At 34.3% G+C, this 14,070-nt stretch overlaps 1 protein-coding gene and 1 non-coding gene across 2 annotated transcripts; one reads left to right on the plus strand and one right to left on the minus strand.

Annotated features, from left to right (window-relative positions):
• The first annotated feature begins 4,306 nt into the window (after nt 1-4,306).
• On the plus strand, nt 4,307-6,719 carry LOC139845518 (WRKY transcription factor 6-like). The gene is made up of 5 exons (XM_071835770.1): nt 4,307-4,644; nt 4,753-4,851; nt 5,038-5,466; nt 5,563-5,676; nt 5,901-6,719. The coding sequence occupies exons 1-5, from the start codon at nt 4,414-4,416 to the stop codon at nt 6,450-6,452; spliced, it is 1,425 nt and encodes a 474-aa protein (XP_071691871.1). The 5' UTR covers nt 4,307-4,413; the 3' UTR covers nt 6,453-6,719.
• A 4,285-nt stretch (nt 6,720-11,004) lies between these two features.
• Nucleotides 11,005-11,111, minus strand: LOC139846121 (small nucleolar RNA R71). Its single transcript, XR_011758862.1, has one exon. It is a non-coding gene; the product is annotated as a small nucleolar RNA R71 (small nucleolar RNA).
• Between the last annotated feature and the right edge of the window lie 2,959 nt (nt 11,112-14,070).

Consider the following 14,070-nt stretch of genomic DNA (forward strand, 5'->3'; position numbering starts at 1 on the left):
GTTTAAAAGTGGGACTATATACTCACTCTTGTCTTGATGATATATATATTTTGACTCGGTCTTCCGGTTGATATCACGAACCTATCCATATATAATATATCAATACCTTTTCTTTTTAAACAAACGTCACATATATATACTTGTTATACTTTTAATACTTTGAATAATTCCTTAGTCCGTAGTTAGCAGTTCGTTGTTAGTAATTCAATTTTAATGGTTCATTTTTAGATGTTTAATATACCCGCAATGAAATAAATAAAACCCCCAACGAAATAAATAAAACCCCATCGTATATGTATTGGTCGAGATTAATCTTGACCCATGGTACCGATGTTGTCAAATGACGTGTTGCGTACATAAAGTACCGGTGTTGTCAAATGACGTGTTGCGTACAATCATGGGATCTTATGATTAATCTTCTCGTGTTGTTTACGGGTGATCCTGAACCATATAAAATTGAATTATAAGTACATATATATAAAATATCATGTTATCTTAGAAATATGTGATTTATATCATTTTTTTCCAATTGATCCCGTAGTTGAAATGATCTAGGATAACCAATTTTGTTTCGGTCATAGTTTCTTCGTTACAAATCCGTTTTCGTTGATTCAACTTGCCATCTTCTTGGATCGAGTTCTTCTTTAAGACTATGAACTGTAAATACCTTGGTTTGTATTCAAAATCATACGGCATAAGTGAAACATTAGTGAAACATATGAAGTTAAACATTTTTGTTACAACAAAATCATTTAATGACCATTTTTCTAAAAATACTTATACTTTGAAAAACCAAGTTTTACCTTGTTAAATTAGCATATACATAAGTTATATTACAGGTCTTGAAGTATTTTAAAAGTTAAGTTAGAAGGATCTATTTAGTTTGCAAACAAGTTTGAAAGCATTCAAACTATGTTCTTGTTGTTAAACTTTTGTACCACAAAATAAGATAGCTATATATATATGAATCGAATAAGGTTATGAACATAGATTCTACCTCAAGTTCCTTGGATAAGTTTGCTGTAAAAGAGGAGTAAGAAGCTAGAATCAAAAGGGTGATAGAAGTGGATGAAAGATTGGAAGTAAGTTGGTGTTCTTGGAGGGTTTTCTTGAAATGTTTTTGTATGGTTTTCTTATGGTGTTTTAGTATGGTTTTTGAAGCTAGATCTTTATGGAATTTTGCTGGGTTGTTATGGAGTTTAGAGAGTAAGAAAGAGTGTGTGTTTTTAGTTAAGAGATTGAAGTAAAAATGAATCAAAAATGATGATACATATATACTCCTAAAAATGTGATCTTTAAGGATAACATGACAAAATTCTAGTTTGTATTTTTGTAATTAGTCTTGCAATGATTCAAAAGTAATTACCTAGCTCTAAGGGCATGAATAATGGCTGGTTAGGTGGTGATTTTGATGTGTATTTACTATTAGTAAATACGTATAGGAGCTAGGTATGATACGAGTACAAATACTCTAAATATACGTATAGAAATTTTGTGAAAAATGGAACGAGGATTCAAATATAGCTATCTTTTGTGAATATACTTATATGGTTTTATGTATTTAAGTCTTTAAAAGTGATTAAATACATTACTTATACAATATATGTATAACATTATAAGTCTTAAGTATTTATGTCAAATAACGTTACGTATAGTTATTGTTTTGAAAACTTAAGTTAGTAGTTTCAAAATACACATATAACTTGTTGTTATTAATACAAAATGAGATATTAAAACATTTATTAATCATGTTAAATATGTATATATACATTTATATACACAAACGTATAATTATCATATATTGTATAGTTCGTGATATCATCGGTCAAACTAGACGGTCAAACGTTGTGTAAAACTCTTTTCGGAAATATAAGTCTCGACAATTTGGATTGCTTATCATGTTGGCAAGGTTTAATTTATGTAAATATTAATCTTATAAGTATAGAATGATCGAAAAAGTTTGGCAGAGTATTTTTTAATTAATAAGAGTTTTTTTTTATAAAAGCTATAAGCTCAAAAAAGTTTCAATAAACTCGTCGCCAAACATAGCATTTATTCGTTTAACAAGAGTGTCCTCTAAAAAAGTTTTATTCATAATAAAGTAAATAAATGTGTATTTAAACTACGATTGACTTAATTTTTTTTTTTTTTTAAGTAGTGAGGTATTTTTGACTTGAAATAAATGTGTATTTAATCTACTTATCTCGAACTCCCCATCGACGCTAAGGTGAAAAAACAACAATCTTGGATTCCGATAATAGATAAATTTGACAAAGGACATTCGAATTGGCGAACTCAAACCATCTCATATGGAGGACATCTAACACTTATAAAGTCAGTATTTTAGAGAATATACGAAAAATTAGAAGTTGTTTTATTTTAATCTATTCGAAAAACCTAATTAAGTGTATTTAGATAATTAAATATATTTTTCTTCAATTGATATTATATATTATATCCGTTTAATAATAGTGGCCTCTAAAAATTTTTATTTCATAATAAAGTAAGTAAATGAATATTCAAAGTATGGTTGACTTAATTTTATATAGAGTGACATATTTTTCACTTGAAATATTGTATTAATTAATTATTAATACTTTTTTTTTTTTTGGGGGCAGGAGATATATTTATATAACATAACTAAAGAACCATTCAAAGAGAAAAAACAAAAGGCTCAAGACCTCACCATGACCCAAACAAATTATCAACAACAAATCATACATTCATACTACAGCCAATCTCAAAATCAAATATTAGATAATTATGTCCACAACACAAAGATATACAGTTTGATATTCACCTTTCTTAGTTCTCACAAATTTAATTACATCCTTTCTAACAGCATAAGAATTTATGACCTTCAAGCTTATTAACTTCATTTTAACAAAGTCACCATTTTTATTAATAACCTCTTTAGATGAATTAGTCTTCTTCTTGAACAACTTGCGATTCCTGTTTGTCATATCATGTAAACAGCTAACACTAACCAATTAATTACATTTCATATGTTTCATGTAAATGGATATCTAGCAAGCTCATCAAGTATAATAGTTATTTGTTATAAGGTATATACTTTTATATTTTAATCTTCATATTTATATTTACTATATATAAGATGAAATAATAAGTAACAATATTAAGGTAAAGATTCAAAATTAAACAAAAGGAGTTTAAAATTAAAAAGTGATGAGTACACTACTAATGTTAATATGCACATCACAAAACATGTTTTAAGAGGTTTTATAGTAATTTTATTAAGATATTTTATAGCACAACCCTTTAAAATAAAATTGAATAAAAAATTAGTAGTACCCGGATTTCTCTTTAATAATTTAATTTATTATTTTCAAACAAGGTTGAAAAAGACGCGAGACGGGGTCGAGACCATAAAACATCGAGACGAGGGTTGAGACGGATGTTAACTGACGTTAACTTATATATATATATATATATATATATATATATATATATATATATATATATATATATATATATATATATATATATAAATTTTTTTTTTGAGTAATCGAGAAAACTCTCCTATGAACGAGCACATTGGCTCCCTCATAGAATGTAAAACTTCAGGTAATCAAGCCCCCAAGCGCGAGTCCTCGTACCGGGTGAATTGCTCATTATGTACACCCTCTAGTCACACTCTCTTTTTGAACAATTTGAAATAGCCAGGAATTGAACTCGGGTAGTGTACTTAATTCATATTTTATATATACACACATATATTTTAGCAAAAAAAAACTATGCTGGCCAGTTTGTATTATAATCGCTATTACAATTAATATAATAAAAGATAATAACATTAAACTACGTTAATTTCAATTAATTTAACCGACTTTTGATCAATTTTAATCAAGTTTTTTACTTTTGACAGGCGTTGACTAGTCTTTTCCTGCTTTTAAATCGACTTTGACCGTTAACTGACTTATTAAATAGCGAGACAGGGTCAAAATGAACTAGTCATTAAAATGTAACAACGGGCGTCATTTGTAAACACCGATTTCAATATGACGGAAAACATAAAACCTCTCATAAGTTAAATTTTCACGGTGACTTATTTACAGCGTATGCCCTACGTCTGCAATGTGGCATAAAACCAACAAACAACAATAGCGTAGCTTAAGTTATTATTTTATTTTTATCATTAAATCAAAAAACAAAGATTATATATATATATATATATATATATATATATATATATATATATATATATATATATATATATATATATATATATATATATATATATATATATATATATTGTATATATATGTTGACCAAAAGAAAAGACGAAAAAACACAAAAACACACGCATGTTTTTGTATTATGTTTAATTTTAGGTCTTCAGTCTCAGGTTCCCCCCTTTTTATTGGCGTAGTCCACTGCTTGTTTTCTTCATAAATGGCCACGCCATCATCAATCGGTTCAGATCGCCATCACATCCACCATTTCCGATCACCACAATTCATCATGTCTTCTTCACATTCACCACCCGAAACATCTACTGATCATCACAAACATATTAACGAACTCGATTTCTTTAACGATCAGAAACACTCTATTGGATCGACTTATCTTCATGATCATAAGGACTCTACTCCACCTACTATCGATATCGATTCGAATATCAATGTAAGTAGATGAGCATATATCTCATAATTATTAATATTATCTTTTTGAGTAATATATGTTTGAATAATTACCTTTTTAAATTGATATCGTTGACTATATGTATCACAGACAGGTTTGCATCTTCTCACCGGGAATACAAACAGTGATCAATCCGTAATTGATGATAGTATTTCTTCCAATTCTGATGATAAGCAAACAAAACATGAGGTAGTACCATTATTTTTTTAATTATATATAATTCATAGAATTTTAGATATATTATCATAGTTATGTATATGTATATATGTATATGGGTGTATAGTACTTAGTATCATATAATTGATTAAATGAATTTGGTTGATCTAATTGAATAATTTGATCATATGATGTGTGTGTGTGTATATATATATATAGTTAGCAACTGTTCAAGCTGAATTTGAAAGGATGAGTGGTGAGAATAAACGGTTAAGAGAAGCGTTGAATCAAGTAATCGTAGATTACAACACACTCGAGATGCATTTAGCGACAATTATACAACAAAAACAAGGAGAAGATAGATCTAAAAATGATTGTAGTGAAGGTGGATCTACTTTGGGGCTGCGTCAGTTAATGGATCCGGCTTTAGGAGGTAGTACAACAGTCGAAAGATATGAGAATTCACAATCGTCGAGAGAGGGTAAAGGGCACAATGAATATTCACAATCTTTGATTATCAAGAATGATATTGTTGATCGGGAAGTGAGTCCCGAAAGCAATCGGAATAATTTAAACATTGATCCATCTACTGAGGCTACTATTCGGAAAGCTAGGGTTTCTGTCCGAGCTCGATCAGAAGCTTCTGTGGTAATCATTACGAAAATTTATTAATCTAGCTAAAGGTTTATTTTTCCGTGTTATTGTTATTTACTGTATTAATGATCAGTATGTGTATTTTGCCAGATATCAGATGGATGTCAATGGAGAAAATATGGTCAGAAAATGGCAAAAGGTAACCCTTGTCCACGGGCATACTATCGGTGCACCATGGCCGCTGGTTGCCCCGTTAGGAAACAAGTAAGCACCTATGATGTAATTATGGACTCAGCATGTCGCATATCGCATGTTAATATAGGAGAATGCTAACCATAACCTTTAAGAATATATTAGTGGTATAATTATCGTTTTCTATAACTAAAATGTTAAAACAAGAACAGTTAAAAATTTAAATTTATGCTATGAAAGTGTTAAACTTTTGTTTGATCAACTATATTAATATTTATGTTACCATGTTTCAATAGGTTCAAAGATGTGCTGAAGATAGAACAATCTTGATCACTACATACGAAGGCACCCACAACCATCCTCTACCGCCAACCGCCATGGCCATGGCGTCAACCACCTCATCCGCCACGAGAATGCTACTCTCCGGTTCAATGCCGAGTTCCGACAACATCATGAACTCAAATTACCTAACAAAAACCCTCCTTCCATGTTCCTCAAACATGGCTACCATCTCAGCATCAGCCCCATTTCCAACGGTCACACTAGACCTAACTCAAACACCAACCCCGTTACAATCTCAACGGCCCACGGGTCAGTTCCAACCCGAATTTTTGAGCCCGAACTCACAGCCCCAAATATTAGGTCAGTCTTTATACAACCAATCAAAGTTTTCAGGGCTTCAAATGTCTTCTTCACATAACGGTTTGAGTACTGACCCCGTTACTGCACTCACGGCGGATCCAAATTTCACGGCCGCCTTAGTGGCGGCGATATCGTCAATGATTGGTGGTGGCTCCCACGGGAACAACAGTAATACGAATGCGAAGGCTACCAGCAAGCAACAATAAAGTCAGCAATTCAGGTTTACAAGAAAAATAATTAGTAATAATTAAAATTACTTTTTTTAATACTATACACACATGTTGACGTTTACTTTTTGGCTTCTTCGCCGTTTTCTATGTAAGGTCGAGTTTGATTGAGGATCGAGGCGTATATATCTTTGTTTGGATTTAAATAATGTGATATTCTTTATGTTATTTTAATTTATACAAAACCTTAGGGATAAGGTTTAACATGAGGACACAAGTAAGTTGTTAGAGGCAAACAAAAGGAGGTTATATATTGGCGTTTTGGGGTTGCCATGGTGATTTTTTATAGTTCATAAGTTCATATGTATACGGGATAAATTTGACTGAAAGACATAAATAACACTTCACAAAAAGATTTCGTTAATGATAGTAGTGTTGTAGTGAATATACATTAAACTATTGTATAAAAAAAATATAAATTAAATCATTGTACGTTGCGGTTAAGACTGGAACTAACGCGGTGTTAGAGAGGTACGCGTCAGACGAGCTGGCGCTATCTGACGCCCCTGACGCCATTATCGCTGCGTCAAAAACTGACGCTAGGGTTCGTCAGTTGATGATTTAACTGAAAAAACGGGGCTTCAAGGGACATGTGGCAGCCTGTGATTGGTTGGGGTAATATATCCGTTACCCAACGGATATATACCCGTTTTCTCTCTATATATATTTTTTTTAAAAACTCATTTTTACTCCTATTTAAGCACCAAAAATTCTCTCACTTTTCACACATTTCATTCTTACTCTTTTTCTTTCCATATTTTTTTTTATAAAAGTTTACTAGTTTATAAATGGGTTCGAGGTTACGGAGGTCTAATACCGACTTCGAAGATTTGCAGATTGTTCAATTAATTCAAGAAATAGAAGATGATGATTCCGAAGTCGAATCAGCACCATCTATTCCTAGAGTTAGAGGTTACATTCCTAGGGAACGGGAGGTTGCTGCACAACGTTTGTGGGATGATTATTTTTGTGATACGCCAAAATATCCAAAAAAACATAAATTTAAAAGACGTTTTCGTATGCGAATACAATTATTTCTTCGGATAGTGCAAGGTATAACTACTTTCCAAAGTGATAATATGCCAGAATATTTTAGTTACTTTTCTCAATGAGTTGATGCTATCGGTAGGCCTACATTTACTACTTTACAAAATGTACGCCGGCTATACGCCAATTGGCGTATGGCACCGCTCCCGATATGTGGGATGAATATTTGCAAATGAGTGAGCAAACATCAATACTATGTCTAGATTACTTTTGTATGTGTGTTATTACTTTGTACATAAGGGAATACATGTGATCTGCGACTGCACATGATGTTGCTAGATTATATAGTGCACACGAGGAGAGACATGGTTTTAGGGGTATGCTCGGGAATATATATTGTATGCACTGGGAGTGGAGGAATTGTCCTGTTGCTTTAAAAGGACAATACACTCGGGGTGATCGCAAGAAACCGACCCTTATGCTTGAAGCAGTTGCTTCATATGACTTGTGGATTTGGCATGCCTTTTTTGGGATGACAGGCTCCAACAATGATATTAACGTTTAGAACCAATCACCTATATTTGATAAACTTAAGAACGGAACATTTCCATCCGCACCATTTGAGGTAAATGGGCATGAATATAGCAAAGGATAATACCTTGCGGATAGTATATATCCCGATTGGGCAACTTTAGTTAAAGGATATTCATGTCCTACCGAAGAACCAACGATTAAGTTTACTAGATTTCAAGCTTGTGCCCGAAAGGATATAGAGAGGGCATTTGGGGTTCTTCAAGGTCCTTTGCATATTATACGCATAGCTTCACGAAGTATGTCAGTTAACAGGATGCGAAGAGTGATGGAATGTTGTCTCATATTACATAACATGATACTTGAAGATAACAGCTTTGCACTTCCTAAATAGGAAGAAAGATTGATATTACTCAAATTAGTCATATCTTTAGTCGTAATATCGCGTCCTATTGTTATTTATTTCATATGTAAACATAGTAATTCCGTTTGTATTTCATAGTATTGTAATATAGTCTAGAATCATTGTAAACTTGAAGAAATATGAAGATATTGTATGGTAACAGCTCAGAGATCGAAAACGAGACCAGAAACCCAAAGACAGAAGAGTGCGCTCAGCGCACCCCAAAATGTGCGCTCAGCGCACATTGCATAATTTTGATCAGAGGATTTCTTGGCCAAAACAAAAGTGCGCCAAGCGCACTTTTTGATGGTGCGCGCCGCGCACAGTGGTGCGCTCAGCGCACCCATACGCGCACTTTTGAAAGAAAAGCAGATTTGAACGTGTGTAGTCGAGCTGTAAAGTATAAAGTGAAGTAGGTGAGAGTGCGCTCAGCGCACCCTTACTGTGCGCGCCGCGCACAGTGCTTTTTCACCAACTTTTTAGCTTATTTAATTCCATTTCCAGTTTCATTTGAGGGGTACCAGTTTCCTTTCTGCTCAGAGACGAAAACATACGATTCAAAGCAGTTCTTGAGTTTATCAAAGTGCATCTAAGCACTCAAATCATCGAAGAATCCAAGATCATTCAAGAGCTTCATCCAAGATTACTCCTAAAAGGTTAATCTTGTATTTACAATGAATTCTATCTTTGTTACTGTTATGTTTAAGTTTTCAAGCATGATTGTTGGCTAGTCCATTTTATGTTCATCTAGATAAATAACCGAGATGTTGAATGTTTACTATTGATTGATTGTAATTATGCACGATAGTTTGATGTTTGAATACAAGAACCATTCTTGTTAAGTTTAATCCTTTTGATTCAACTAGTTGATATGTTCATTTGATTAAGAAACATCATCTTGTTAAGTTAATGTATTGATTTACACCTAGTGACATGTGTTTATTCGTCTTTTACCAAAAGGGATAAGTTGAGTTCAAATGGTTAATTTACATAAGAATGTAAGAACGACTCTTGTAGATACTTTGGAATAGCTTAATTAGTATGTGTAATTGTCTAGGAGAATGACCAATTCCTTAGAATCTATTATACACACTTTCAACTACCTAGTTACATCAATTAACATGTGTTAGTGATTTGCCTTATCTAGTGACGTTTATAGGGATCTTATTATAACACTTAGTTAATTGTTTGGGTTGGGCGAATTGAGCATTTTACCGGACCAAGGGAATGAACTAAGTTAAATCTTTAGTTGATATAGGAGTGGATCATGTATCACACACCATTGACTTGATCATTCTTCAAGTCTTCAAACTAGTTGAATTAGTTGATTACAAATAGGAGGTCTTAGATGTCAAGAACATCACTTGCGTCGTGTAATCCCGTTTGAGTGTTTGCACAAGACTATTCTTGGTGAACCAATTAATTAGTTCTCGTGCATAACCAATCAATCCGATTTTAATCCTAAATAACATTCAACATTAAGGGTAAAAAGTCTAGATGAGCATATTTCTTTAATTTGAATTCAAAACTATCTTTCTGTTTTCATAAACTAAAAATACCAAAAATATTGTCTTTTTAATCTTATTCATCACTTGATTCGCCTATCGTAAAAGGGCAAACCAAAATATATATTGTACTTGTAATTTTCTTAAATAATCACAATTTAGTCTATAATCCTAATTTGATTTAGATACTGTCCTTGGAACGATACACGGATTTTACCATTTACTATACTACTACACGATCAGGTACACTACCCGTTAGTGTGTAGCAATCTCTAATCGGTATTTTTCCATACTATTTCATACGATAATTCATATACCACGTTCTGCACATCAAGTTTTTGGCGCCGCTGCCGGGGACAGTTTTGTGTCAAAATAGAATTATTAACTAATTTGTGATTAAGTAGTTTCTTAATTATTTTTAAATATTAATAGTCTTTGAATTTTAAACTTATAGAATCGGTACGTGTAATAGTTTTTGTTAGTTGTGTGATTGACAGATATTAGGTTGCATATGCCACATACCCGAAGTTCAGATTCTCCATTACTTACACCGCTTACAGAACCTGATAGAAAGCTTGGTAGGATCCCAAAAGAAGTACTTGAACTTTTTGAATCTTCATCAAAGCAGGAAACTTTTGATTCAGAATCAAGTACAACCAATCCGAGATATTCTGAATTTGGTGAGCCTGTTCCTCCTCCAAAATTTGAAATGGAAGGAGAAGCAAGACCGGTGGTACCAAGACAATCAATGGCGGTCAAGATGAAGGCAACCCGAACCGGACAAGGTAGTGCTATTACCCCGCCCACTGGTGAGGTAAATTTTGAAATAAAAGGACCTATTCTCCAAATGATTAATAACAGGTGTCAATTTGGTGGTGGTCCGAATGAAGATGCAAACGAACATATTCGTCTTTTTCAAGAGATATGTCTTCTTTTCAAACTTACACCAGACACTGACCCGACCATATTTTTAAGACTTTTTCCATGGACACTCCACGGGGAAGCACGAAGTTGGTTAGATTCATTGGCTGAGGCTAAGATAGAAACTTGGGATGGTATGTTGGAAAAATTTCTTAAGAAATATTTTCCAGCTTCTAAGTCCGCGAGACTCCAACACGAAATTACTCAATTCTGTCAAAAGCCGATGGAAACCTTGTATGAAGCATGGAATTGATTTTCCAAAATGTTAAGAGGTTGTCCAAACCATGGTTTGGATACCTTCCAAAAAGTCCAAATCTTTTACAAGGGTTGTGATGTTGCAACCCGAATTTCCATTGATCAAGCATCCGGAGGTTCACTCATGGACAAAACCGAGCAAGAGGCTTATGAGATAATCGAGAAGCAAGCCGATTATTCTCATGAGTGGCATCAAGAACGACTAATTACTCGTAATGCTCAAGTCCAAAGCGCCGGTGCTTATGATGACCTTAGTTCCCTGAGTGTAAAAATAGACGGTGTTGCTCGAAACATGGACAAAATCACCAAGGAAATTCATAGTATGAAAGTAGGTTGTGAATACTGTGGTGGTCTCCATTTAGGAAAAGATTGTGATGCCGGTCTAACAATGGCTCAAAAAGAAGAAGTGGCTTTCATAAGCCAAAGAAATAATAATCAATTTCAAGGAAGAGCCCAGTTTAACCGAAACTTCAACAACCCATACAACCCTCAAGGTCAAAATTCCAATTACCAACAAGGGTCAAATAGTGGGTTCCAACAACAAACTCCGGGTTTTTATCAAAAACCCCAACAGGAAGAAAAAAAGTCAAATTTGAAGAGTATGTTGGAAAAGTTGATTGCATCACAAACCCAGCTTGTTACAAATATAAACCAAACAAACGAGAAAAACGAACACCAGTTTAGAAACCAACAAGCCTCAATTCAGAATTTGAAGAAGCAAATGAGTGGTTTAGCTAGTTTACTTAGTGAAAGAAAACCAGGGAGTTTACCGGGCGATACCAATAAGAACCCCCGAAATGAGCACGCCAATGTTATCACCACACGGAGTGGTCTAGCATACGAAGATCCAAGAATGCCCGAAGATTCTGATTTCAGTGTTCCGTTGAATAAAAATGATGAACCGGTTAAGGAGCCGGAACAAGTGGTTGAGAAGGAAGAACGGGAAAAACCCGTAGTGAAGCCATATCAACCACCGCTCCCATACCGAAGGAAACAACAACAAGATAGGCTCGAAGCCGAAAGGTCAAAATTTTTAGATATGTTTAAACAAATTAACATAAATATGCCTTTCATTGATGTGATTTCAGGTATGCCCAAGTATGCTAAGTTCTTAAAAGACTTACTTACTAATCGGAAGAAAATGGAGGAACTTTCATCCGTCACCATGAATGCTAATTGTTCCGCAATTTTGATGAACAAAATACCAAAGAAGTTAGCAGATCCTGGGAGTTTTACCATACCATGTCTTCTAGGAGATTTGGAATGCATTAAAGCATTAGTAGATTTAGGGGCTAGCATTAATTTGATGCCTTATTCATTATATGTTAAGCTAGACCCCGGGGTGCTAAAACCAACCCGAATGGCAATTCAACTAGCAGACCGCTCTGTTAAATTCCCTAGTGGAATTTTAGAGAATATGTTAGTAAAAGTGGGTACCCTAGTATTTCTGGCCGATTTTGTAATTCTGGACATGGAAGAGGACACACGTGTGCCTCTTATATTGGGTCGACCTTTCCTCAATACCGCTAGAGCTATGATAGATATTCATGGTCAGAAATTGACCCTTAGCATTGAGGATATTAAGGTTACCTTTTCCGTTGACCATGCCTTGCAATACCCCGAGTCTACTGATGATAAATGTTATTATTTGCAAACTGTAGACATGTATTCAGAGTTGTTGCAGGAATTTCCAGAATTGCAAGGTTCGGGAGAATGCATTTTGGTGGAAGGTGATGAAGAAAACATGGTGGAAGAAGTGGAGATGTTGACCACTTTGATGGCTAACGGTTATGAGCCAAATGATGAAGAATACAGGAAGTTGGATTTAAAAAATGAGTACCGATGTAAAACATCGATTGAAGAACCTCCCGTTTTGGAACTGAACCCACTTCCAAGTCACTTGGAATATGCTTACCTTCAAGAGGATTCTACTCTCCCGGTTATCATTTCATCCGAACTCTCTGTAAGTGAGAAATCTAAACTTGTTTCCATGTTAAAAGCCCATAAACCGGCTCTAGCATGGAAAATTCATGACATCAATGGTATAAGTCCCTCTTATTGTACACATAAGATACTAATGGAAGATAACTATAAGCCATGTGTACAAAGACAAAGGCAACTGAACCCTAATATGCAAGAAGTCGTTAAAAAGGAGATTGTCAAACTCCTTGATGCGGGTCTTATTTACCCAATTTCGGATAGTCCTTGGGTGAGTCCGGTCCAATGTGTACCCAAAAAGGGTGGCATGACCGTTATCACCAACGAAAACGATCAATTAATTTCCACTAGGACTGTCACGGGTTGGAGGGTATGTATTGATTACAGAAAATTAAATGATGCTACCCGAAAAGACCATTTTCTCCTTCCTTACATTGATCAAATATTGGAAAGGTTGGCAGGAAAGAACTTTTATTGTTTTCTTGACCGTTTCTCGGGATATTTCCAAATACCTATAGTGCCCGAGGACCAAGAGAAAACCACCTTTACATACCCTTATGGCACTTTCTCCTATCGACGTATGCCCTTTGGCTTATGCAATGCTCCTGCTACCTTTCAAAGGTGTATGGTAGCTATTTTTCATGATATGATTGAAGACTTTATGGAAGTATTCATGGATGACTTTTCAGTCTTCTGTGATTCTTTTGACTCATGTATTAATAATCTTGAGCGTATGTTGATAAGGTGTGAAGAATCTAATCTTGTGCTTAACTGGGAAAAATGCCATTTCATGGTAAGAGAGGGCATTGTATTAGGTCATAAAATTTCTTGTGCGGGATTGGAGGTGGATAGAGCTAAAGTGGAAGTCATAGCCAAATTACCACCACCGACAAATGTGAAAGGTGTAAGAAGTTTTCTGGGGTACGCCGGTTTTTACCGTCGGTTCATTAAAGAATTTTTCTAAAATTGCGACCCCGATGAACAAACTTCTTGAGAAAGACGCTCCATTTGTCTTCACGAACGAGTGTCTTAATGCCTTTAACCTCCTTAAAGCAAA

The sequence above is a fragment of the Rutidosis leptorrhynchoides genome, chromosome 4, assembly GCF_046630445.1.
Source record: "Rutidosis leptorrhynchoides isolate AG116_Rl617_1_P2 chromosome 4, CSIRO_AGI_Rlap_v1, whole genome shotgun sequence".
NCBI lineage: Eukaryota > Viridiplantae > Streptophyta > Magnoliopsida > Asterales > Asteraceae > Rutidosis > Rutidosis leptorrhynchoides.

Excerpts from the sequence above, each read along its gene's own strand:
- LOC139845518 (XM_071835770.1), top strand. The coding sequence starts at position 4,414 with ATGGCCACGCCATCATCAATCGGTTCAGATCGCCATCACATCCACCAT. Across the intron at positions 4,645-4,752 it reads ATATCGATTCGAATATCAAT|ACAGGTTTGCATCTTCTCAC; the intron begins GTAAGTAGATGA and ends TATGTATCACAG. Across the intron at positions 4,852-5,037 it reads ATAAGCAAACAAAACATGAG|TTAGCAACTGTTCAAGCTGA; the intron begins GTAGTACCATTA and ends ATATATATATAG.